The sequence below is a fragment of the Dicentrarchus labrax genome, unplaced genomic scaffold (genome assembly GCF_905237075.1).
Source record: "Dicentrarchus labrax unplaced genomic scaffold, dlabrax2021, whole genome shotgun sequence".
Lineage (NCBI taxonomy): Eukaryota > Metazoa > Chordata > Actinopteri > Moronidae > Dicentrarchus > Dicentrarchus labrax.
The window spans coordinates 28,472,667-28,500,661 of NW_026136707.1; the positions used below are offsets into that span (position 1 = coordinate 28,472,667).

The following is a 27,995-nucleotide window of genomic DNA, read 5'->3' on the forward strand; positions in this document are numbered from 1 at the left end:
GGGCGTCTATTCGTAATGTTGCGTAATGACGCAACAGAAGGGGGGGGTAGGGTTGCCCAGTTAGCCGTTGCCTTGGCTGCAAGCGGACGGTGTCAGTGTCCTTTGGTGTGCAAGAAGAACAAGATGATCCGTACCGTGCTGTCTCGGACTTTTCCCAGACTGAACCGACTATCGGTGTGTCACTACTCTGCGGTTGCCATCCCGACACCCAGCACCCAGCCCGACGTTCACTATAACAAGGTATAACGTTAGTTAGCCACACAGACCGTAAGAGCTGGACATCGGCCAACTGCGCAATCAACAAGTGTGTAACGTTAACGTTACTTTATTGCGCCGCGGATCAACCGTTACACTGTTTGACAGTGTAAATGCTCCAGCGATTAGCTAATTTTCACTACTTCAAGTGACGTTCAATGACTTCTTCGGCATGGAAAACGTTCGCGATTAAAGCTGACGTCTAGGATCCAGACGCACCAGTTATATGCATTAGTTCCTGCTAACGAAACGAGGGACAGCTGAACTCAACTGGACGTGTTTGTTTCCTTTTGTGTGTTGTGTAAGGGGTTTTAGAGCTGTTTTCTTGTCTTTCTCTTTCCTTCTTTGTGTACTGGAGCTACAATGCTGTACCAAAACAGTTACCACAAACACTGTATCAGGTGTGCAGCATAGTGAAGTAACTAAAGAACTTTTTTGTAGAAAGCAATCCAGAAAAACAACCATTGCGAAATCCTACTTTGAAATGATTCACGTGGTGAGGTGATAACGTTAATTATTAACAGTGCGTCCTTCTTGTTAAAAAGTGGTTGGTTTTTCTGGAGGGTCTGGTTCTCTTCTGTGCCAGGAAACCACTGCGTCCTGACTCCTGTCAGGTCTGAATTGTTGTTTTTTCAACCAACAACTCGTGAATGTGCCAAGTAAATCGTTTAGCTGGAGCAGGCACAGTGCCAGGATTTCAGTTTTGGATGGGCCTTCGGTCCGTGTATCTTTTGGTCATTGGATTTTCCTTTCAGAAACGGGTATTAAAAAACAGAAAACGAAGAAGAAACACTGAGCAATATGTTTTTACAGTACCTCAAATATGGTCAAATATGCAATCTCTGGAGGCATAAATATGAGACTTTTATTTTGGCATTTCTCCACACTGGTGCAGTAAAGATACTTGATATGAAGTGTTTTATATTCATCAGGGGCGCATGAAACACTTAAATGTAACATATTTTATTTTAAATGTAGGTTCGAATTATAGCTTACTGTTCTAAATACCTTTATTTTGAAAACCGGAAGTAAATACGCTGTTTCTCCGCATTTACCATAATGCTGAGAATACTTGTACACCATTGTGCCCCTGATGAATAAAAAAACACTTTATATCAAGTATCTTTACTGCACCAGTGTGGAGAAATGCCAAAATAAAAGTCTCATATTTATGCCTCCAGAGATTGCATATTTGACCATATTTGAGGTACTGTAAAAACATATTGCTCAGTGTCTCCTGGCTACTGATGGTATATTTGACTTTTACACATATGAGACTACAAGCATACTTAATGTCAAGCATTTTTATTGTACCAGTTTGGAGAAATTCAACAATAAAAGTCCATATTTGTACCTCCAAGTGGTATTTTCATATATTTGAGCTACTGTAAAAACACATTGCTCAATATTTCCAGGCTATGGGTGAAGCATTTTCATTATACTTCAATAATGCTGCAGTAATCATGACAAAATTTCACACAAATGTTTAATAACATCTTGATAATATAAACACTAAACACTAAACACAAAATCCTACACAATTCTAATTTGTTTACTTTTCACACAAAATGCAATGCCAGTCCACATTCTTCTTATTTTGCAGCTCTGCTGTGTCCATTTGTAGGTAAAAGGGAAAAATAATTAGTTTTAACTTCAAAACACCATTGTACCTACTGTCTCTTCCTCACATATTATTTTTTATATTATTCAGTGTGACAGCTGTTGCAGGTGGTTCCACATACAGTTTATATTTTTACAGTAGCTCAAATATAAGAAAATATGGAATCTGGAAGTATAAATATGGGACTTTTATTCTTCAATTTCTCCACATTGGTACAGTAAAAATGCTTGATATTAAGTATACTTGTAGTCTTAGATGTGTAGAAGTCAAATATATCATCCATAGCCAGGAATTATTGAGCAAAGTGTTTTTACAGTAGCTCAAATATATGAAAATACCACTTGGAGGTCCAAATTGGTAAGTAAAAATGCTTGATATTAAGTATGTTTGTAGTCTCATATGTGTAAAAGTCAGTAGCCAGGAAACACTGAGCAATATGTTTTTACAGTACCTCAAATATGCAATCTCTGGAGGCATAAATATTCAATTCAATTTATTTATTTGTATAGCGCCAATTCATAACAGAAGTTATCTCAGGACACTTTTCAAATAGAGCAGGTCTAGACCGAACTCTTTAAAACATTAATTACAGAGACCCAACAGTACCACCATGAGCAAGCACTTGGCGACAAGGGCAAGGAAAAACTGCCTGTTAAAAGGCAGAAACCTAGGACAGACCCTTCGGCTCTAGGTGGGTGGTCGTCTGTCTCGACCAAATATGAGACTTTTATTTTGGCATTTCTCCACACTGGTGCAGTAAAGATACTTGATATAAAGTGGTTTTTTTTTCATCAGGGGCACAACACTTTAATGTAACATATTTTAATTATAGCTTACGGCTCTAAATACCTCTATTTTGAAAACCGGAAGTAAATACGGCGTTTCTCCGCATTTACCATAATGCTGAGAATACTTGTACACTCTAAATTTAAGTGCGGCTGATTTGACCACGGAGATCGGACTCACGGCTGGATTGACCGCAGTTTACTAGCCTACTGTTTCTTCTACACAGCACCGTCCTGTAAATGACAACATCCGGTCTCAGAATATGAAACAACAGGCCTTTTTTCCGTTTCTGTTTTCTAGTGATTTTATTTTTTGTTATATGAAATAGAAAATGAAAATCGAATCATTTTTTAAATTTCGCTCATCCCTTTTTGACCATGAAAAAGAAAAACGCCTTGTATTTCAATTTTAATTTTTGTATTTAAAAAAAAAAAACAAATAACCACTCGTTTTCTGTTTTTTAATATCCGTTTCTGAAAGGAAAATCCAATGACCAAAACATACACGGACCCAGCTGGTAGTCTTGCTAAAACAGAAATCAGAATGAATCAGAAATACTTAATTGTTCCCTTGGGGAAAATTGATTGCTACAGTTGCTAAAGTTGCTAGACAAGACAGTATAAGAATAAAAAAAATAAGAACATTGAAATATGTCCATTATATTACAACATAAACTGATGAGTCATAACATTATGACCAATGGTCCAAGGAACCAGTGACAGGGTCATGGGTGGTCAAGGCTCAGTGATGCATGTGGGGAGTCAAGGCTGTCCCATGTGGTCTGATCCAACAGACAAGCTACTGTTGGTTCTGACAGAAAGGTGTCAGAACACACAGTGCATCACAGTTTGTTGTATGGGGCTGCGTAGCCATAGACCAGTCAGGGTGCCCAGGTGGTCATAATGTTATAGCTGATCCGTGTATAACACTGTATACCATATTGTGCGTAAAGATATGTACATTATACTTCAATATACAACAATATATAGAAAATTAAAAAACATTGCTGATTTAATATTGGGCTGTACGTTGAAGCCGTTGGCATGCCATCAATTTTGACTTTTGTGTTGATTTTCGGCAATTTTTTTGCATTGTATTTGAACAATCTCCTTGAATCTCCTACTTCAAAATTTCTCAGTACAGTCAGAAATATTGCTGATTAAAAGTTGTTCTTTTTGTGACTGTACGTTGAAGGGCGTGTACGTGGCATGCCATCAAAGTCGGTCATTTTGAATCTAATGTCAAACTGTCACGCCATTTACGATAAGTTTCTATTTTAACAAACTCCTAGTGAATTGATCAGAACAACTTCAAAATTGGTGAGAACAATCCAGAGAAAGTTCAGGATGTTACTTTATTAAAATCTGTACATTTGATTAGACGGTGTGTCAGTGCAATGCATTCAAAAATCATATATATATATATATATATATAATATATATTTATATTTAACTAACCTCAGTATCATATATATTTAACTTACCTCAGTAACGCTACTGAGGCTCCTGTTTGTTCAATTAATAAATTGTTAAATTGCCAACATGTTTCTTCAGACTTCAATCATCCAATCCACCAAACAACACCAAACAAGAGTTAACAGCAAAGACAATGCATGCATGTTCCTTACAAATGTGGCACCATTTAAAAGGGAAATAAACAGGCTTTCCAATGGTATAAGATTTATTGCCAATAAATATTGTGGACACATGATTTAGTATAAATAGTTGCTAAAGATTTGCCTGCATTGATTAAATGTCAGCTAAAAGAGGAATAAAATGTAAACACTTGCTAACAGGTTAATGGTAAGTGGTCTGTACTTGTATCGTGCCTTTCTAGTCTTGTGACCACTCAACACGCTTTTGAACTACATGACACATTCCCCCATTTTAATACAGTGTTGGCACCCATCACAAACAAAAACTAATCCATTGTTGTAGGTTCAGTATCTTGCTCAGGACACTTCAACATGCAGCAGAAGGAGCTGGGGGGTTGAACCGGCAACCTGATTAGTGGATGACTCGCTCTACCTCCTGAGCCACACCACTTACAGACTATACCCACCTTTCTTTGTGAAAAATCGGGTCACATTCTGTTACCCCTTCTTTTCTTTTCTTTCACTACACTTTTGAAAGCTCATCACAGTCAGGGGCCAGGACACATTTTATGTGCATGGGGTCCGGTGTTTGGGCAATATAGAGACAATCTGGGGTCTTACTTTTTTTTTAAGTTTTATTAGTGCATTTTACATACAATATTCTATTATTAATGATTAATGGTTAATTTGATATTGTAAAGAATACCAACCTTTTTTGGAGCCGCTGTCAGTCATGGGCCATTAGGGTCTGGGGTTAAAACCTCCCTAAAAGCTTAGTGCAAAAGTTTCGAGAAATGTCAGGTGTGGCAATTCTAAGACAAAACCTCATCTTTATATGGCAAGAGGTCAGACTAAGACCTTATTGAAGATAAGAGTTTATTGCTCTGCAGGGGGAAGATTCACAGTAGCATGATGAACAGAGGTGGAAGTATGTGATTTCTTGTTTATTTAAAAAATGAAAGTTGAAGTTTTAAAATTTCTGTCTTTCAATAACTCCTGTTAAGTTGTTTTATTCAGCAGTGAATACAATGTTGTGAAACCTTTGTAATTATCCATTTTAATATTTCAGCTATTTATCAACAACCAGTGGCAGGATGCAGCGAGTGGGAAAACTTTCCCTACCATCAACCCAGCAACTGGTGAAGTTATCTGTCAAATTGCAGAGGCTGATGAGGTAACCAAATCTGATTTCTGATCTCATACATACAGCTTTAATTCAAATTGATTTATTCTCCAGCAAAGGTGGGAGCACTTGTGGTAAACATTTGTTGGAACTGCAAAGTAACATTAAACTGCAAATTAACGTCCAAATAAAATTTAATTCAACGAAAAGAAAAGTTAAAAGCACGTCACCAACGTTGTCTTTTTAGTTATGGTTTGAATATTGATATATGAATCACCAGAGGATAATTCAATTCAATTCAATTTTATTTGTATAGCGCCAATTCATAACAGAAGTTATCTCAGGACACTTTTCAAATAGAGCAGGTCTAGACCGAACTCTTTAAAACATTAATTACAGAGACCCAACAGTACCACCATGAGCAAGACCTTGGCGACGGGGGCAAGGAAAAGCTGCCTAAGAGGCAGAAACCTAGGACAGAACCTTCGGCTCTAGGTGGGTGGTCTTCTGCCTCGAACCAGCTGGGGTGAGAGAGACAGAGAGAGAGAGACAGAGACAGACAGCCAGATAGACAGACAGTTGTACAGCATCAACAGTAGCAACAACTACACCAATAGTAGATGATGACGATGACAACAGCAACGATGGGGGACAACAAGCAGTGACAATAGTAATAATAGTAGCTGTAGTAATAGTAATATTAATAATAATAATAACAGTAATATTAGTGATATTAGCAATGGCAGTCAAGCAGGACCATGGCAGGAGGCTCCACCAGGATCCATGAGAACCTGCAAGATGAGAAAGCACAAGAACTCCAGGGAAAAAGTAAAGTTAGTAACATGCATTAATGGGACATGAATGAGTGCAGTTAAGTGGATTGTACTTTTGACACTTTTGAATTTGATGTTTTAACTATTTTTCACCATTGGAATCCATGGTCATTTGAATTGTACCTTTCTTTAAAGGTTTTTTTAAGTTTCTTAGTTTCTGTTATATATATATATATATATATATATATATATATATATATATATATATATATATATATATAGGGTAAATGGTAAAGGGACCTGTTCAAGTCAATTCAGTTTTATTTGTATAGCACCAATTCATAACAGAAGTTATCTCAGGACACTTTTCAAATGGAGCAGGTCTAGACCGAACTCCTTATAACATTTACAGAGACCCAACAGACCACCATGAGCAAGCACTTGGCGACGGGGGCAAGGAAAAACAGCCTGTTAAGAGGCAGAAACCTAGGACAGATCCTTCGGCTCTAGGTGGGTGGTCGTCTGCCTCGACCAGTTGGGGTGAGAGAGAGAGAGAGACAGAGAGAGACAGAGAGAGAGAGAGAGAGAGAGAGAGAGAGAAACTCTGATGTTAAACTCAGAAAAAAACAAATTCTTGTACTTGTCCCCAAAAACCTCAGAGACTCACTGTCTAAAGATATAGTTACTCTAGATGGCATTACCTTGGCCTCTAGCACCACTGTCAGGAATCTTGGAGTTATCTTTGATCAGGACATGTCATTTAATTCCCACATAAAGCAAACCTCTAGGACTGCCTTCTTTCATTTACGTAATATTACAAAAATTAGACACATCCTTTCACAGACGGATGCAGAAAAACTAATCTCACACTGTACTAGCTTCTCTGCACTGGCTCCCTGTAAAATTTAGAATAGAATTTAAAATCCTCCTCCTCACCTACAAAGATCTTCATGGTATGGCCCCTTCATATCTTAAAGAGCTCATAGCACCCTATTACCCCTCTAGAACACTGCGTTCTCTGAATGCAGGGATACTTGTGGTTCCTATAGTCTCAAAAAGTAGAACAGGAGCCAGAGCCTTCAGTCAGACTCCACAACTCCACAGCTCCCAGTTCCTCAAACCCCAGCAGATAAAGACTGGTTTAGAACTCCTACCTACAACGTGCAAACCTTTTGCACTGTTTATATTTGATTTCCACTTTAGTAGTTTTAGTTTTAGTTTAGTTTTAGTGTATATACTTTAATTTATAGTTTTTATATCTTCTAATATGAATAATATTGACTGTGATTTTGTGCTGCTTTGCCCTATTGCTGCTGTGTCAAAATGAATTTCTCCTTAGGGGGATAAATAAAGGAATTATCTTATCTTATCTTATCTTACCAAGCTCCTCTCCTGTGGAACCACCTTCCACTTTTGGTTCGGGAGGAAGACACCCTCTCCACATTTAAGAGTAGGCTTAAGACGTTCCTCTTTGATAAAGCTTATAGTTAGGGCTGGCTCAGGTGAGTCCTGAACCATCCCTTAGTTATGCTGCTATAGGCCTACACTATCGGGGGACTTCCCCTGGTGCACTGAGCTCCTCTCTTCCTCTCTCTCTCTTTCTGCACTCATTCATGTCCCATTAATGCATGTTACTAACTTCCCTTCTTCCCCGGAGTTCTTGTGCTTTCTCGTCTCGTAGGTTCTCATGGATCCTGGTGGAGCCTCCTGCCATGGTCCTGCTTGACTGCCATTTCTAATATCGCTGATATTATTGTTATTATTATTATTAATATTATTATTACTACAGTTAATATTATTACTATTGTCACTGCTCATTGTCCCCCATCGTTGTTGTCGTCATTATCATCTTCTTCATCAGTCACTACTATTAGTGTAGTTGTTGCTACTGTTGTTGCTGTGCACCTGTCTGTCTGTCTCTCTCCCTCCTCTGTCTGTTTCTCTCTCTCTCTCTCTCTCTCTCTCTCTCTCTCTCTCTCTCTCTCTCTCTCTCTCTCTCACCCCAACTGGTCCAGGCAGATGACCACCCACCTAGAGCCAAAGGGTCTGTCCGGTTTTCCTTGCCCCCGTCGCCAAGTGCTTGCTCATGGTGGTACTGTTGGGTCTCTGTAAATAATGTTATAAGGAGTTCGGTCTAGACCTGCTTTATTTGAAAAGTGTCCTGAGATAACTTCTGTTATCAATTGGCGCTATACAAATAAAATTGAATTGAATAGTGGAGTCTCAGACTAAGAATACAGAGCTGGAAATGAGCATAATCGGTCTGCTTTAACCTACACCGATTGATACTCGAAAGCAGAGCTCTGCATGGCTCCAATTTTTCAAACCTGCATTTGCAGAGCTCAGTACCGGAACCAACCCTTTATCCACATCTATCTCCAAGTCAAATCTGGACCTGTTAGTATAATACCCACGACCCGACCCTGTGCAACACACATATTTTTACTTGGGTAATTAGAAGTGTAACATGTAAAAACATCAATTCAAATCATAATTAAGTTAAGTCGATCAACAATTTTTGCTACCCACTTTGATGCTGCTGCATCCACACGACAGGCTGGACTCCGATGTCAATTAAGTGCTGTGCCAGTTTGCTAAATCTATCTCTACGCACAGTTTCAAATGATCTGAAAAAGCCATTTTCACAGTAGTATTCCTTTTAAAACCACCAACTAACTAATTTAATCACGTTGTGGTGTTATGTTTCCAGGCAGATGTAGACAAGGCGGTGAAAGTAGCACGTGATGCCTTTAGGTTGGGGTCACCATGGCGACGGATGGATGCCTCTCATCGTGGCCTGCTTCTTTACCGACTGGCTGATGCCATTGAGAGGGATGCTGCCTATCTTGCTGTGAGTCATTATTAAATGTCAAAACATTACACAACAGCATTTGGGGGGGAGTGCTGATTTTATTAATTTAATGATTTGTTGTTGCTCCACAAGGTATGTTCACAAGAACGTGCACACATATTTTACATATTTTACTATTGACATTAATGATCAGATAATATTCACAAAACATACATCCACACAATACATCCAGTATTTAAATTACTGCTTTTTCTTTCAGTCAAGAAAATAAAAGATAGATAAAGAATCAAAACTAACTACGATGAAATACTACTCTTTTGCTTGAATAGAATAAAAATGCTTACATAATTAGAAATTACTTGAATAATTTAACAGATGGAACTATAAAGATGGAACTACCTTTAAGAAAATATTGCTATTGCACACTAAAGAGGCCTCGCTGACATTTGTGCATTTGATCAGAATCAGGTTTATTGCCAATTAAGTTTTTACTGTAACCCTTTAAGGTCCTGTCTATAATGGATTATTATAATTTATAATTTAAGGATTTATAAAGCTCTATAAATGTTTATAATCATTTATGACAACTTATAACAAGGTTTATAAAGTGAGAATCAGGTTCATTGCCAAGTAAGTTTTACAAATATGAGGAATTTCCATTGGTTCACAAGAATTACAAAAAAATCAAGTACTATATAAATAAAGACAGATAAAGATAAAGAAAAAGATGCCTTAGGGTCCTGGAGGGATGGCAGATTGCAGCCAAGCACCTTCTCAGCAGATCAAATGATACGCTGCAGTCTGCCCTTGTCCTTGGCAGTGGCAGCAGCGTACCAGATAGTGATGGAAGAGGTGAGGATGGACTCGATGATGATGATGGCGGTGTAGAAATGCACCATCATCGTCTTTGGCAGGTTGATCGTCCACAGCTGAAGCAGGAAGTACATCCTCTGCTGGGCTTTCTTGGTGAGATTGAGGTCCTGGGTTATGATGGTACCCAGGAAGAAGAAGGACTCCACAAGGTCAACTGGGGAGTCGCATAGGATGATGGGAGCTGGGTTCTTCCTGAAGTCCACAACCATCTCCACTGTTTTTAGAGCGTAAAACTCCTCCTGGGGAGTCCAGATGCTGGAGGATGAAGTGCTATGTTTACTGCATCATCTACAGACCTGTTGGCTCTGTAGGGGAACTGCAGGTTGGTGGTAAATTGACCTGTACTTGTATATGTATATCAAAAGACTTCATGACCACAGAGGTGAGGGTGACAGATCTGTTGTCATGGAGTCCTGAGGTTTTTTTTTGGTGATGGGGATGGTGGTGGAGGCTGTGAAGCAGGCTGGCACATGACATGTCTCCAGTGAGGTGATGTCAGTGAACACTGGAGACAGCTGGTTAGCACAGTGCTGTGTGTGAGTGGTGGATGGTGAGACAGAGTCTGGTCCGGCTGCTTTGCGGGGGTTCTGCCTCTTGAAGAGTCTGTTGACGTCCCTCTCCTGGAGGCAGAGAGTTGTCTCTGTGGTGAAGGAGGGGGGACACTAGGTGGCGCTATCACTATTACTGAATATTATCACATAGATGTGTTTAGGGCGGGACTCTTATCAGTGTAGTTTGGAGTCGATTGGACAATGTACACTCGAGTTACAGCAAATTCATGTGCGTCCACGTTTGACACCATGCCACGGCACGGCCTTCACTGACAACTCACCTCATTCATCACATATCATCAATCAATATGTTTTGCATTTTCTGACCAAATTTCAGCTGTATCTGATCAACCTGCTAGCAGTAGAACATAAAAGTATAAAACATTTCATTCCTGTTGCCAGTAGGGTTGCTATAAGTAAGACTGAATATTGTCATGTAGACGTGTTCAGGGCGGGACTCTTATCAAACGTGTGAAGTTTCGCTGAGACTGGACAATATACGCAGAACTTGTGACAACTTCCTGATTCATGGATAAGCTTCAAATTTTGGCACCACGCCAGGGGCACCTCGTTTGACGCACAGTTACAAACAGCACAACTCTTTAATCGTGAAAGTCTTTGGATTGCAGTGTCCAAACTTGAAGTCAAGCTGATAAATTCCTGAGGAGGAGTCCGTTAAAATACAACGCCAATAATGGCAGCTAAATCCAAAATGGCCGACTTCCTGTTGGGTTTGGGATATGGCTCTAAGAGTATTTTTTTGTACATCATGAGGTGATCTACATGTGTACCACTTTTCATACTCATAGGTGAACTGTGCTGTTGGGGCTGCTCAATAGGGGGGGCGCTGTCGAGCCATTTTTTCCCCGAAGACCCATAAAATTTGCCAAGTTTCGCCACGATTGACCAGTGCGCAGATTTTCAGGACTTTTCGAATATGATAAAGCCTCCAAAAAGCCATTTGAAATGTCTGAATAATAGTAATTCCTTCCTGGAATGCGGCCAGGGTGTGTGTTAAATAATAATAAAACGGCAAACATTGGTCAAGATTCGCTCTGACACCAGACCTGTCATCACGGCTATTTAAGCCAGAGAGATGATCATCTCTCTCTCTCTTCCCATCTACCTTCGCTCCTGCTCACACCCCCCCCCCGGTGATAAGTTTGGACCTCGGTGCGGCCTGACCCACCGACGACGCATGACAATAGGATTATAGCATGGCGCAAAAGCCTGCTTTTTCCTGCGATGCCTGCACCAGCGGACATCGTACAGCAGAGACTCTTTGGACTTCAGAACCCCAATTCTGATCAGCCTGGCTCACAGGACTGCTGGCTGACCCACGCAGCTCACCAGCAACTGTTTTTCATCTCCATTGGACTGTTGGTAACGTACTGGGAATAGACAGACAACTTAACAGAGTTAACGGCTAAACAAGGAATGTTTAAGTATTGTTAATGTTGCTGATGTGTGTTATTCAGGTTACTGTGGTATTGTGATGTTGATTTAATTAACTGAGGTTACTGTAGTAACTGTAGTCTTTGAGACAGTGCTAAGGTGATGTTAGGTTAATGCTTCACACAGACATCGTCTTTGAATACACTAACTACCTTTTTACGGCACGTTTATCTAAAAATCACACACACACATACCCGGTCTAAGCACATACACATGGGGTGGGATTCAAATCCTCCCGCCTCTCTATTGCTCTGTCTCTCAACAACACAGTCTTCACACCCTGAAACATCTGGTCAGAGGACCTTTTATGACCCCATGCACACACAGACACACACACACGCAGACACACACAAACACACACACACACACACACACACACACACACACACACACTCCTTTCTCCTTTTAAGTTAGATTGTATATTGTGTATTTTTCCTCTGTTTTCTTTTATTATATCTGGTTAATAAATGTTTGTGTTTACATATGCTGGCCTATTTAATTTCGTACAAGAGTGACTGATACCAACCTCTTCTATGTAAAACTCCAAAGCTCCCACTCTAGCTATTATTAATGATTTTGGTTGTAATTATTAATTCAATTATTAATCTGATATCTGAATTAATAGTTTAGTGTAATTTTTATGAGACTGATTATTGGTTATCGTTCCCTTATTTAAGGGTGGTGCCCCGAAGAACTTTAATATTAATTAAAGTCATTTTCTATTATCTTTTGATAATTCAAATTTTTGATAACCATTAATTGATTAAACTAATACAGTTAGACCACTGTAACACCCTACGTCGTAGAGCCTGACAAAAGTAAAAATGACAGTATTTGTAGAAGAGAGTTTTTTCAGTGCTTGGGCATACGTTATTTTAAAAGCAGCTCACATCGGCGGCCTTTCTGTGACCCAAACAGGTTAATCACCATGTCATTAAGTATATATCTATCTATCTTGAAGTCCGGTGATTTTTGGTCCCACTAGAAGGACAGCATAGCCAGTGCGTTTAGAAAGTATTTGATCCTCTTCAGTGTACTAAACACCTCTCTGACTCTGCAGATGTAATGGGGGTTGTGATGGCTATTTGCGTTACTTTCAGTGTTTCAGAAAAAGTGCTCTGAAGATTGTTCTCAGTCAGCATCCTCAAAAGTGACATTGCGGACGTTAGGCCCGCAAACTCCACACTGCTGTACATCACTATCAGCTTACCTTTCACCTTTCTTTCTCTCTGCGGATCATTGGGTAATGTTCACATGCAATCCAGTCCAGCTGCTTCTGCAGGTGTTCTTAACCAGCGGAAAGAGTTGAGGGTCAATAAGTTTCAAAGACACCAAGTGCCTGGCTTTCTCAAAGCGAGCCTTTGACTGCTTGACCATTATGTCACAGCACTGTGCGGCTGACACATTATTAGAGCGCCGCATCCATGCTGTGTCCGCATCTGGATGTGGCCAATTGTCATATGTGGTCAGCTTGTCCTTCAGTTAAGATATGGAGCACGGAAAATTCTCCAGGGCCTGTCTTGTTTTGGGAGAATCTGTGGTCCGTTTCAAAGTGTCCTGGTGGTCAAACATGGTGTGAACGGTGCGACTTTTAAAGTTCCACCGTGTTTGTTCTGACTCTGGGATCCTCCTGCCACACACTCCATCCAGGGCTGGAGTTCTTTTGGGGGACTTGGAGAAAAACGTCGCAAAAGCTGAGATGTAGGCAAAAAATATTCTGACGCGTGTGCGAGATGAGCAGGCCTGTTGCATGATCAGGTTTAAGTGGTGGGCATAGCAGTGCACAGAGTGTGCGTGAGGGAATGTTTCCTTTAACCTGGCCTGTAGGCCAGATTATGCACCACTCATTACAGCTGCCCCGTCATATGTCTGCACGATCAGTTTGTTCTCCAACTTATATGGCTGCAGCTTCTCCAGCAGCACTTTTTCGAGTCCAGCAGCAGTTCTGTCCACTTACGGGGAGAAAGTGAGGAATCTTTCCACCATCGTAGGCTATAGTGATGTACCTGAGCCCATACACGCACTGACTTACACAGGCCATATCTGTTGTCTCGTCAGCTTGCACAGCCACATCCGCCAGTTTTTGTCCATAAATATCTGACATACAGTCAAGCAACTAATTTTGGCTAGTCTTAGATGTGTTCTTTGCAACCAGTGTGTTGTGATCGGCTAATTGACTGTCTAAAAAAGGGAACTGGTCGACGAGGTCCAGAAACACGCCCCGCTGGAGTGAAGTGGGAGATTCATCGGACCCCCGTAGAGCAAGCTCGTGTCCCCCACAAAATGTAATACAGTCCACAATCCGGGATAGTGAATTCCTGTTTTTCTTTACGAGCTCGTTGTGTCTCTGTACAGCGATGCGGTGGTCCTCATCAAGCTGACAGGCGATGTTCACTTTACCCAGCAATGACAACGTTACGCTACTTCCAATGTGGCTCTTGCTGTATTCATGTTTCCTAATTTTGTTGGATAAATGTTTCAAATCCACAATTCCTTGTTGGGTCCAAGCGGTGTCTCCTCCAAAAAGCAAACATGGGAAACAGAAAAGTGAATTCCTAGCTACACTTGCTGTTAGGCAGTCCTTTCGCTGAAACCACATAAAACAAAAGTTAAGATTTTGTCGTTTTTCCTTTTGTGTTATTTGCACATCATGTGGATTTGGATGATGTGTCCCCCAATCATCGAAAAAACAATAATATGCTAATTTGGCCTAAATATATATTTTTTTATTTGAAAGTTCACCCCCCACATTAAGTAATTTTATCAAGCTTTGTGTGTAACAAAGTGAATGTTTATACATAAATCATACCTGCTTACTTCCCATAGGATGTTTGATCAGTGCATATGATGAAATAGTAGTATTAGAATGAGGCCAGCAAATTTAAACTTTCTCTGCTAAAATATTTCTCCGGTGAGGCAAATACTGTAATGGTAAATGGTAAATGGACCTGTACTTGTATAGCGCCTTTCTAGTCTTCCGACCACTCAAAGCGCTTTTACACTACGTGCCACATTCACCCTTTCACACACATTCACTCAGTGATGGCAAAGCCCAATCGAACAGAAACTAACATTTATACACACTCACACACCGATGCACGGCATCAGGAGCAATTTGGGGTTCAGTATCTTGTTCAGGGATACTTCGACATGTGGCACCAGGAGCCGGGAATCGAACCCACAACCTTCTGATTAAAGAACGACCCGCTAATAATCATATACATTATTTATATTATATCATATCTTCTTCCAGATTGTCAGGGAAACACTTCCTCAACAGGTCTCTTCTATACCTGCCTAAGACGAATTTCAGCATTTTTTAAATTTGGAAATACATTTCACATAATATTGCAAAACTTGAATTAGTGTTTTACATGTAAACTTGCTATTGTTGACACAGGAGCTGGAAACCCTTGACAATGGGAAGCCATATGCTGTTTCTTACACTGTGGACCTGCCCAATGTGGTGAAATGCTTCAGGTAACAAATGCACAACACAGGTTTTTATGGCATTTTAAAGCTTCATTGTGTGGCCACAGGGAAACAAAGTCCAAAATACAACCCTAATAGAACATTGCCCTGCATCAGTATCAGTAAGAAGTATCTTACTGATGCCTTCAGCTGCCTTTTTCTTGGTGGTCGATACTGTTACATCTAGCTCTTTACCGTAATCTCACAGGTAAGACATTAATAAGATGAAGTTAAAAAAACACTTTTGGTGTAAGCACAGATATTGTTAAGGTGTCTAAACCAGTTGTTGTTGTGTTTAGGTACTACGCAGGCTGGGCTGACAAATGGGAAGGAAAGACAATTCCCATCGATGGAGATTATTTCTGCTACACCAGACATGAACCTATTGGAGTCTGTGGACAGATCATACCGGTGAGAGAGGTGGGGAGTGGGATGGAGGGAGAAAATAGCAGGGAGAAAAAGTTTAAAATATTGTACATCCCATCAAATAAAAATAAATATACAAAACATGGATGGAGAGGATGGAAGTGCACACAAATGACCATTGCAGATTTTTCACAGCTGACTGACAACTACAAGAGGAAACTAAATTTAGCATAGCATAGTTTCCTTAAAAAGACTATCTAGAGACTAGACAGTGAGGGAGGGAAACTGAGTGAACGCATGAGGTCCTAATCTCGCCATTACAAACCTACAGTCGGATTTTGATACATATCAGATCTCTGTACAAAAGGAACAGTTTAGACCTGGTGTAAAGTGCGTCTTGGCTGAGCCGATCTCAAGCGGACAGCTCTATGTGCAGGTGTGAATACACCCAAGATGCACTGAGGACGCATGGAGATCCAATCACTCACTCAGCTCCATTGACATAAAACAGATGGACATCGTGTCTCACACTTCCTCCCAATGTACAAAAATTAAGCCAAAATATTCTGGATATGGCCACTACCATCTTTTGTCATTCAGAGTCTGCGCAGTAGTGATCAGGGTTTGGTGCTGCGATATCAAATTCCCGACCATATGCCTGGCAGATAAGATAAGAACTACCTAAAATGACCGAAACCATCTTTGGGAAAAATCTATTTCACATATACTTTTATTACTTCACTCTACTTTTTTTTATGGTTCACTCTAATGCAAATTACATAGTAAGGTCACTAAAGAGCGCCCTACTTACTGCCCATGTTCAGAGCCGTTCTGTTCAGAAATTAAAATTGTAGAATGTTATAGATATTTAGGTATCTGACTAGATAACAGTATGACCCATGTGACACACCTGAAATGCAAATTGAAGGTCCAAATTAGATTTCTGTATAGAGACAAATCATGTTCCTCTTCAGCTAGTTGACTTGCTCAATCTTGAATTATGTCTACACTAGTTTGTAGAGATATGGTATGTAAACATGCATGCCTCTTCCCCCAACTTAAGGCTTCTTTACTCAGTGTCACTGGAAGTATCTTAACTTGGGAAGCAGTAGCTGTGCCTATCTGCTGTAGTCCCTCCAACCCACACATAAGAACAAACAGCACATGCCATCAGTGGGGACTATTTGCACAGAGGTTGCTTTTTGATGATACTGTAGGTTGTACTTTAAGGCACAATAGCTTGTTATGTTAATACAGTGTTGCCCAGACTTCTCTGCAGATGTTGTTGATGTTTATCTTCCATTGAGTTCTTCAGTTGTTTCTATGTCTCTCATGGTTAATTTGTAAGGGACAGAACTCTTAAACAAGCTGTCAGCTGATGACAGTTGGAGTTGCAGATTAATGTATTTAAGGGCTTATCAGATGCCAAAACAGTTGCGTCTGATAAGATAACAGTTTGTGCACGCAGACAGGATTTCACAACAAGGTAACATTTAATCTTTCATGATGATGATTGTGAGGTAAATGGTAGAAATAGTGTTCTTGTTACAAAGTAATCTACTAGGATGCACACACAGCAATCACACGCTTGCTTGTACTTGATTGGCTAATGGATTGCTGTACTGAATGACGTTGTGTTGCAGCAAAAATTCTACTCTAGAAAGGGCTGCATTTTTTCACAAAGGGCTCAAGTTGATGTGAACGCAGCCATAACACAGCCAGAACGCTGAAATCATCCAAGGTGCACAGTGATTAAAAAAAAGTCAGTTCAATGAAAATTGCCTGCATTAGGCTCCTAAAAAAAAAAGTGATGTCACATTTCTTATGTGGGTAATGAATATTGATCAGAGCAATCGGAAACTATAAACAATGAGTCACACTACAGTTTGTAGTCTAGTCGTGTGATAATGAACTAAAAATGGTGAAGAAAAACAAACTAGAATTAAAGCTGCAAGCAGCGTTGCACGGGACCTTGCACTCCACGCAACTCGGGGTGTGCTGCGGCCGCGCCACGTGCCGTCGTAACACGTGCGGACCACAACATGAAAAATTCACGTAAATCAGATCATAATTGCCACGCAGTGCTTACTTCCTGTTAGCAGTAGGTCACGCTCTCACTATATGTGAATATTGTCATGTAGACATGTTCAGGGTGGGACTCATATCACATGTGAAGTTTTGTTGAGATTGGACCATGTATACTGAAGTTATGAGGACATGTACAGTGTGGGACTGTTACAGAATATGTGAAGTTTAGTGAAGATTAGACATTGTACATTGAAGTTATGAGTACACTGGCACACAGTTTGACGTACAGTCACAAATAGCTCAACTTTTCGTCTACAGTTTGTATGAGCACGGAATTCAAATGGAAATGGAAATAGAAATAAAGTTCTCCTTCTCTCCCTGCAGTGGAACTTTCCCCTTTTGATGCAGGCCTGGAAACTTGGCCCTGCCCTTGCGACTGGGAACACTGTGGTGATGAAAGTTGCAGAGCAGACACCACTCACAGCACTCTATGTAGCCAGCCTGATTAAAGAGGTACTTTTCATAATTTATACTACATCAATTAATGTGACTTTACCAGAAAAGTATTTTCTTTTTTACAAATACAATATTTACACTTGACCATTCAGTGGGTAAAAAGATGGACTCAAAGTAGAAAATTCTGTTCTTATTTAGCCTTTGATTTTAATGGTCTTTCTCTTCTCCAGAGCTTGCACTGGTCTGCTGTGTTCCCAAATTAGAAAATGCTATCTAAGATTGTATGATTTTAAACTCTCTCTTTGTTTATCAGGGTGATGTATAAAAGTTGTTAGCCTCAGTATTATGGGGAATGAAAGATTTCCTCTGACTTCCCTAATCAGATGTGGAAAATGTTAGAACTATGTAAAAGCTGGGTAATCAAATAATTCTACTACAGCATAAGATTTAGGCCACTACAAATACAATCAGAGTTACAAAGGCTTGATACAAGCAATGAACCTTCAAAACTTTAACATAAAGGTTCTTGAAACTATTTGTACTATTTGAGCAGTTTTGCAGTGGAAAAATCTGTCCTTGCATTGATCTCCGGATAGTTACTACAATAGCCTACTTATCTCTTCTTCTCTTTGTCTGAGAAGACTGCAGTTCATTGATAATGCTGAAATTAGAGTTTTACCAAGAAGAAATATGGCCACATTGCACAAATATGTCCCTTCTTAAATGTCTAGTGTGTAACATTTAGAAGGATCTAATGACAGAAATGGAATATAATCACAATACATGAGCTGTTTTTTTACAGACACTGCGGGTGGCCTTCTATGGGGTCCGAGTCATGTTGAATTTCCATGTTTCTCCAGTAGCCCAGAATGGACAAATCAAACACAGGCTGTAGAAGGGGCCTTTTGTGTTTCAGTGCACTCCAATGGACACATCATACACTCAGAATGCTCCTTTTTGCATTTGATTACCTTTTTCAGATAATTTCTAATAATGATATGGTGAAGATGACATTATATTTTGAATGAACTGACATATAAAATATCGTGTTTTGTTGAGATTTCGTCAGACAGGAGATTCAAAGATGAACTAAATAATGACCAAATTCTCTCAAGCTTTTGTTGATGTTGTTGTGGTTCTGTTTCCAGGTGGGTTTTCCCGAAGGTGTTGTGAATATCTTGGCTGGCATGGGACCATCAGCTGGCGCTGCTATTGCAAGGCACATGGATGTTGACAAGGTGGCCTTCACTGGCTCCACAGAGGTGGGACAATTGTCTGCACAGAGCTCTGCACTCTGCAGCTTCTACTCTGTTGCAATTGCTGATTTAACGCCTTTCTTTTGTTCATGCAGTTATTCAGGACTTTTTCATCTGAGTTTTGTTTTTACTCTGTAACAGATTACTCTGTGACAGAAAAGCGACTATTCAGACTCACTTCATTCCTGGAGGTTCACTCACAGCCCATTATAAATTGCTGATATGCAACTATCCACATAGACCAGGGGTGTCAAATTAATTTTGGTTCAGGGGCCACATACACCCCAATTTGACCTTAAGTGGGCTGGACCAGTAAAATTAAGGCATAATTACCTATAAATAGCAACAACCCCTTATTATTCTCTTTGTTTTATTGCAATTAAATAGTAATACATTCTGAAAATGATCACATTTAATAAACCTTTTCACAAAACATTATGAACAACCTGAATTTGCTAATAAGTGCAATTTCAACAATATATTATATTAATTTCATTTACACATGTGCATTACAATTTAAAGATCAGTGGATGTGGAGATCAGGGTAAATTTCTCTTACAGTTAATAATAATTAAAACAACTTGTCAAGATCTAGAAATTATTTTAAATGTACATACATTTTAACATCTGTGCAGTAATCCTGACCACCTGAACTGACTCACTGCAGCATACAAACTAAAGTGGGAGCTATTAGGAAAGGTTCAGTTATTCTACTTAACCTATCCTTATAAATGTATAAAATGTATACATAAAAATACATGAAAGTTGTGGCAGTGCATGAGCAATAGAGTTCCACCAAACCAAACTATTTTGTACTAAAGCTGCTGACTGACATATTAGTGCACAATGTTCAGTAAATAGTGAGTAAACCTACTTCATGTAAAATGCTGCTTCAGACACTTTTGCAAACTGAAGAAAACGGTTCTGTGAAAATTTTCACAACTTGTCAAGATCTAGAAATTATTTAAAATTTACATACATTTTCACATCTGTGCATCTGTCAAAATGCATATTTAGACACAGTAAGTATGCATTTTGACAGAGCAAAAGTGTCTGAAGCAGCATTTTACATGAAGTAGGTTTACTCACTGTTTGGTTTGCTAAGTTTAGTCTCCTTTTTGACAAAGTCATTTTGACTAATGAGTGTTATAAGAGGAATAGAGCAGCGTAACGTGTGTGTGGTAGAGCGAGAAAGAGAGAGCGTAAGTGAGCGGGGCGGTTAACGGCAGAAGAGCAGAGAGGTAAGTTATCAGGTCTAGCAGTAAATGTACAGTGTGAGTTACAGTTGTTGGTGAATAAAGTTCAATAAAGCATTGTGCTTTGTTCGCCTTGTTTAACTCTGTCTTCTCTGTAATTTTCACACATCCCGCTGGCCAGAATGAAACCTCTGACACAGACTGTATACTGAACTGTAATTTTTACTTTATCTTAAACTAAGTTGATTTAAAGGGTGAAGAGTTTTGTGTTTTATCTGGGTGAGGCTTGAATACTGTTTCTAGGCACTCTGTATATACAGTATGTGTGGTCACTGTGCTTCTCTGCCTGTATGTTATCTTTGCTATGAGTCAGCTGTGACTGTCAGAGAGAAAAAAGAGCAAATGATGATTAATTAACACATTTTAAAAATAAGAAATAGACATGAATTTGAGTTAAGGACAAACATCTTATTTATCTCACTGAATGAAGCAAAAGAAGTAAATGCAAGAAGAGAGAAATGTCACAACTCACCTGCATCCTGTCTGTATGTCCATCAGGTAGGTCATCTAATTCAGCAGGCTTCAGGCAGTAGTAACCTGAAGAAAGTCACTCTGGAATTGGGAGGAAAGAGTCCTAATATCATCCTCTCTGATGCCAACAGTATGTATTCTGTCTGTGTTTCTAAAGTGGAAAGATACTGTATGCTACTGTTTTTACTGTGCTTTCAGAGGCTGAATTACCATCCAGGCATACTTTGCTTTTAGAAATCCCATGAACTACTCTCTACTCAGTGCCTACTAGGGCTGCACAATTAATTGGAATATTATTGAAATTTTACGCACAGCCCTAACGCTTACCAATCGCCTGGTGTCAGAAGACTAGCTCATGGCTGGTTAGCTTGGTTAGCTCTGACTACCCGCAACTGTATCCCTGCTAAACTTTTCAGTGGTTACTGTCCCTCTGGTTGATGCTAACAACCACATCACACATTCTGTAGCCATAAGGCCGTCTTCTCCTCCGTCATCCTTCGCTGTATTTTTAAAATTTGCTTGGAGGGAGAGATGTAGCATAATTTAGGGATTTAGTTACACTTTAAATGTACTGTCAACCCCTCAAATCTTGACTTCAGTCTTATGCATTATGGATATATAAATCCATATATATGGCATTGATTATTATGTTGATTATTGTTACCTAACAGTGATCACAGTGTACTGTCAAACTGAGTACACTTCTCCATCACTACAGTAAGGTGAGAAATTAAACCACTGGATGTCAGTAAAAACAAGATTTTCACTTGCTATCAAAAGCTCTTTAAAGTCCTGAAATGCATAATAAGACACATTGACATAATGGTGGAGAAGTGTTTTAGTATTGTTTATTTTTAAGAATCTTCCTTATGAGAATTAAGGTTGTCTTTGTCATTTCCTCTTTCAGTGGAAGATGCAGTGGAGCAGTCCCACTTTGCTTTGTTTTTCAACCAAGGCCAGTGTTGCTGTGCAGGCTCCCGAACCTACGTCCAAGCAGACATCTATGATGAGTTTGTGGAGCGGAGTGTTGAACGAGCTAAGAGACGAGTGGTGGGAAACCCTTTTGACTTAAAGACTGAGCAGGGACCTCAGGTAACACACACCACTGTCACTCACTGGTACACTCACAGCGACTTTATGTGCCATCAGTGTGTGAATGGGTAAATGTGACGTGAAGTATAAAGTGCTTTGAGTGGTTGGAAGACTAGAAAGGTGCTTAAGTAAGAAACACTTCCCTTTTTATATACTGTCAAAGCCTGGCTCAAGGGTAGGACAAAGAGGAGATGACAACGCATTACTTTTTAACTAAATATTTATTTAACTAAGTATAAGTTAAACAATGATAATATAAAGAAATAAATATATAAATATAAATGTCAATCAGTACACCAGTAGTGTAAAGAGGGCTAACATAATGTGTGTCTGATATGTTTTTTCTGAGAAAAAATAATTTCCACATTAAAATCTACTCCTTCTACCCCATCACAAAAATCCAAATTGTGTACATTTTTAAAGTTTTCCTGCTGGACACAAAATGTATCCTACTTCACTGTAAATTCCATTCTTGTATAAGTTGCCACTGTATAAGTTGCATATTGGACCAGGAACATCCAGTGCTAAAGTGTGAATTCCCTGGCATGTACTCTCTAACCTGTGCAGGTAGATCAGGAGCAGTTCAACAAGATTCTTGGCTACATCAGCAGTGGGAAGCGAGAGGGAGCCAAGCTTATGTGTGGAGGAGGAGTGGCTGCGGACAGAGGATACTTCATCCAACCTACTGTATTTGGAGACGTCGAGGACAACATGACCATTGCCCGGGAGGAGGTAGGATTGTACTGAAGATTTAAAATGCCTAAATAAAAAGAAAGCAAAGAAAGAAATAAACCGAAATACAATACATATTGTACAGTGAGGCTATTGAATTCTTCCACAACAATTAATTATGCAAATTAATATTTTCTTTTTGAAAATATTATTAGTTTGTATGAATTAATTATCTTTCTTTTTTGCTATAGCTAAATTTTATTCTCCCGCCTTGTTGTGAATGACAATAAAATATCACTCAAACCTTGAATTTCATTTTTGTACAAGATAATTTAATTGTAATTTTACAATGTAGTAGTAGTAGTAGCAGCAGTAGTTCAGGCTGATGGCGGTGCAGTCAATAGTAATGTCCGGTTAATTAAAAAAAAAAAACCCTATTTATGTACTGTGGCTAGCTAAAGCTGGACCACTTTGACTGCATTTGAGCAGCAAGTATTATCGACAGCCAGATGATGCATCTCTTGGCCCATCGAGGATCCGGGATGTTGATGGAGCAGGTCTCTGTAAAGATGTGGGCACAGAAGTCTCTGATTTCCTGTTCTTTGGTCAGGAGTCCCATTTCGTCCAGACCGGACATTAGCCAGGAGCAGCCTTAAATCCAAGCTGGGCCAGCCTGGCTCCTATCCGGCTCTCTTCCTCTCCTCCTGGGGTGACAACACCTGAAGCAAAAGTTTGAAGGTGCTAGCCTACCAGCAGCAGGGGTTGCCAAATTTCCTGATCAACAAATTTGGCGTAGCCCTTTGAAATCAAATCTCACGAGACATCATTTAAAGATGTTTTCAGCAATAAAGTGTGGGGGGGGGAGATGCAGATTAAAACAAAACTGTAGCAAGTTTGAAGGAGCTACCGGCCGCTGCATGTATAGGCGCAGACGTTGTTGTGCCACAAAGAGGACATATTTTGTATGTTCCTGTGGGTGTGTGGATGAAAGGGGTGGATATGTAAAAGGTGGAAATGTTTATTCCAATAGTTTGCTTTCGCATCTCATGTTAAATTATGTTGTATGTATGTAAGATGTAATTTAATTTACGTTCTAAATTTTTGTTTCTATTCTATTCTGTCATGTCTTCTCTTGCAGATCTTCGGTCCAGTGATGCAGATCTTGAAGTTTAAAACACTGGAGGAGGTGGTGACGAGAGCCAACGATACTAAATATGGTCTAGCAGCCGCTGTGTTTACTAAGGACATTGATAAGGCCAACTATGTCTCCAATGGGCTCCGTGCCGGCACAATCTGGTATAGTACTGATTTTGTCTGCTATTTTTTTTTTAGTCCTGGGATAAATGTCCTTGTTAGTTTTTATTATATTAAGTCAACCTCATTGTGTTTTTTTAAATCAAGATTTAGATGGCTTTAAGTCTTCAGTCTTACTGTAGTCAAATAAAACCCATACTCTTATAGTATAGTTTCAGTGCAAACTTTTTCACATAAGATTTTATTTTATCATTATCTGATAAGACAACAGCAAAATGCATTTTGGCATTTGTAATATTTTCACCCTTTGTCCTTGCTGTCAGGCAGCCCTTTTTGACGAGGGAACTGAGTCTGTGCTCTCCCAGACACTTTTAACAAAACCAGTCATTTTAACTCGCACAACATATAAGTTGCTGTTCTACGGCTGCCTTGCTCATTAGTTAACACGTTAGTTGGGATCAAACTAACCCTTTTAAAACACCACAGTCACACACAAACTAACCAATTGAGTAGACTAGCTACTCTGGTGTTGTGCAAGGTAGAATGACAGTTTTTGTCAAAGGCAGCATTATAAAGAGATATGACACTATGGTAAATATTCTACATATAGTGTACACTTAAACCAGTGTGTAGGATTAAGGTGCCATCTGGCAGTGTAGTTTCAGTGTTGGGCCCTATCTGCAGCCAGTGTTTGATTTATTTGTTATGGGCTACGGAATAAACATTTCAGTTCAGTTCAGTTCAACATGGCAGACTCTGCAGAAGAGGGCCCACTCACTCTGTAGATATAAATGATTCATTCTAAGGTAACAAAAACGTTTTTTATTTTTATAAAAGCACAGCCTATTGACCAATCAGTTCTTTTGGAAAATGACATCATCATTCATAGAAGATCCCATGGTGGATGTGTAAATTATTAAGACCCCGATGAAGATCCCTTAACATTTATATATCTGACTCATCTGTGTCAGCTTGTTGAGCCAGATGTTGCCAGTGCAACGCGTCAGTCATGTGCTAGGGTTAGGATTAGTCCCTGTAGACTGTTTTATACTTTAATGTATGCTTTGGGTGGTGCTTAAGTGTCCTTGAGCAAGATACTGAACCCCAAATTGCTCCTAATGTGTGAATATGTAGTGTAAAGCACTCTTAGTGGTTGGAAGACTAGAAAGGTGCTATATGATCAGCCATAACATTATAACCACTGACAGGTGAAGTGAATAACACTGATTAACTCGTTGTCATGGCACTTGTCAGTGGGTGGGATATATTTTGTCCTCAAAGATGATGTTTTAGAAGCAGGTAAAATGGTTAAGTGTAAGGATTTGAGCGTCTTTGGCAAGGGCCAAATTGTGATGCATGACCACTTTTGATAGGTACTGACCACTGCAGAACGGGAACACCTCGTAAGAGCTTCATCTAGCCATCACATTGTCAAAGTTGCTCAAAGTCGCTCCTTAAGCTTGTCCATTTTTCCTGCTTCTAACACATCAACTTTGAGGTTTAATATATCCTACCCAATCAGGATTATGGCTGATCAGTGTATATTTATATGCATACCTTGTTGCTGCACGTTTCAAGGCAGCATTTTAGAAAAAAATCAATTTTAAAGCACTTTTGATTCTTGTTAAAAAAAGTATTTTCTCCCTAATGATAAAGGCCTGTATGTTTAAATTGGTACTCATTGTTCCATGTTCAGATGTTGTTTGAGTTGTAACCTAGTGTTGAGGTTCCCATACATTTTTACGTTCCCAGTACATATTTACCACATTTATGTTTATTTATTATTAATGTCATCTGTGTGTTTTCCTCTGCAGGATTAACTGTTATGACGTGTTTGGGGCTCAGGCTCCATTTGGAGGTTACAAAGCTTCAGGCAATGGCAGAGAGCTAGGAGAATACGGTCTTGACAACTACACAGAAATAAAAACGGTAATTACTAGAAATAAACCATTTATATAGATGTTTTAAGCTTAGATGAATTTCTCTGAATCAAGACCTCCAGAGTCAGTATTGCTGTGGAAGTTTGATTATCTTTTCTGTTTTTATACAATAACTTAAATAAATAACTGTGCAGCAAGATTAGTTTAAAATGAAGTGTGTTAAGCCCAATTAATATGAAATGATCTATATTACATTTCTTTTACCAAAAAATAAATACAAATCAAAATAGGATGTGCAATGATATGTTGCCTTAGTGTGTCAAGTACTGTATGCATTATTCAACTTTTCATATTTTACTCTGGTAAGATCTCTTTTTCCGGTTTCACAAGGTTGTGAAGATTAATCTGCCAACAAAAGCTTTTTCCAAATCTGATATGAATCTTTAATGGTATACTTATTTAATATTAATTCATGTATAACTACTTATTTTAAAACATGCTAAATTTAACCTAACCTAACTATACCTTGTCCAAAAAAAAGAAAAAAATCCAATTGAACCTCAACTAGATTGAACACTAATGTATTTGAAAGGATTTGTGTTTTATAAGTCTAGCTTATCTGATTGTTTAACATTACACTTATCACTACAATATAAGCCTGAAATTGAAAGTTAAAATTCTGTATTACTATTAGTACTGTGTTTATTTCAATAAATTATTATACACTGATAACTACTAAATTAATATTCTTTACATGGGTGCCCGGTCAGCTCAGTCGTTAGAGCTGGTGTCCTATGTAGGCCAAGTCCTTGCTGCAGCGGCTCAGGGTTCGAATCCGACCTGCGGCCCATTGCTGCGTGTCATCCCCTCTCTCTGTGTCTTCAGCTGTCACTATCATAAAGGCAATAAAAGCCCTAAAAAATACTTTTAAAAAGAAAGTGAAAAAAAAAAAAAAGTACAGAAGTTGTGTGGTGGTCACGGTGTCCACATTCCTGCACATTGTTTATAGATAAAAAACTAAGCTAAACTGAGGCAAAAGAATAAAAAACTAAAACTACCAACACTGTTGGTCTTACTTACAACAATAATATACAGTGCTAGTTAGAAGGGAAGAAAAGAAAGTAAAGATTAAAAGAAGGCTTAAAATGTTAAATGCTTCCTTCCCCTCTCTCTCTGCCCCCCTTTCCTGTCTGTCTTCAGCTGTCACTATTATAAAGGCAATAAAAGCTGCATAAAATACTTAAAAATAAATAAATATTCTTTACATCTTAAAATCCTGAAATCCTTTTTGTCTCTGTTGCCAGGTGACCATCAAGGTGCCACAGAAGAATTCTTAGATGTGCATTGAGCCCAATCAACAACTGATTGCTGTCAACCAAGAATCAACTGAGTTACTGTGCTTTTCCTGTGATCTGTGCAGTTTTCCTACTGCTTTCTGTCACATATCCATAATGCATACCTGTTGAATCAGTCCCATTCATTTCAGCACTATAGATTATTTTTTGGACCGGCTAAAAATGTACATCTTTAAATAAAATAGTGGATAGAATTGTCCAACCTTTGAATACATTACTTACCAATGATCTCTCAAATACCCATACCAGAATATAGAAAATTTACATTTTCCACCTGATTTGAGGTAATCTTAAAAACTATATAGTCACAGTCTCTGTTTGTAATACATGGGCTTTAAGATCTCAAAATTTTCACAATAAATGCATTTGAGGAACTCGCCTTGCTCTGTTATCTTTGTGTATTATTAAAGCTGGAACTAACTTATGTTTCAGTGAAAATTTTCATCACGGCTTCTTGTTCTTTTACTTTTATTTAAATGTGACAAACGTAAAGAAAACGCATCCGCTCACGAGACCTGTCGAGAAAGTCGAACATGTGGGCCTGGGGATCACAACAGCGGCGGGCCTTTGACAGCATCACAGAAGTGACAACACC

The 27,995-nt window shown here is 39.1% G+C and overlaps 1 protein-coding gene and 2 long non-coding RNA genes across 3 annotated transcripts; 2 read left to right on the forward strand and 1 right to left on the reverse strand.

Moving 5' to 3' along the window:
• Positions 1–27,779, forward strand: LOC127367446 (aldehyde dehydrogenase, mitochondrial). The gene is made up of 13 exons (XM_051407306.1): positions 1–240; positions 5,326–5,430; positions 8,863–9,003; positions 15,244–15,323; positions 15,614–15,725; positions 18,093–18,221; positions 19,313–19,426; positions 21,175–21,277; positions 22,055–22,239; positions 22,807–22,971; positions 24,050–24,207; positions 25,980–26,094; positions 27,350–27,779. Exons 1-13 carry the CDS (start codon positions 16–18, stop codon positions 27,380–27,382), a joined length of 1,665 nt encoding a protein of 554 aa, XP_051263266.1. The 5' UTR covers positions 1–15; the 3' UTR covers positions 27,383–27,779.
• Positions 2,369–6,975, reverse strand: LOC127367484 (uncharacterized). Its single transcript, XR_007885480.1, has 2 exons — positions 6,639–6,975; positions 2,369–2,543 (listed from the first exon to the last, which is right to left on the reverse strand). It is a non-coding gene; the product is annotated as an uncharacterized LOC127367484 (long non-coding RNA).
• LOC127367483 (uncharacterized) lies at positions 9,051–12,327 on the forward strand. Its single transcript, XR_007885479.1, has 2 exons — positions 9,051–10,159; positions 11,551–12,327. It is a non-coding gene; the product is annotated as an uncharacterized LOC127367483 (long non-coding RNA).
• Positions 27,780–27,995: the final 216 nt, after the last annotated feature.

Excerpts from the sequence above, each read along its gene's own strand:
- LOC127367446 (XM_051407306.1), top strand. The coding sequence starts at position 16 with ATGTTGCGTAATGACGCAACAGAAGGGGGGGGTAGGGTTGCCCAGTTA. Across the intron at positions 19,427-21,174 it reads CCTTCACTGGCTCCACAGAG|GTAGGTCATCTAATTCAGCA; the intron begins GTGGGACAATTG and ends TATGTCCATCAG. Across the intron at positions 22,240-22,806 it reads AGACTGAGCAGGGACCTCAG|GTAGATCAGGAGCAGTTCAA; the intron begins GTAACACACACC and ends TAACCTGTGCAG.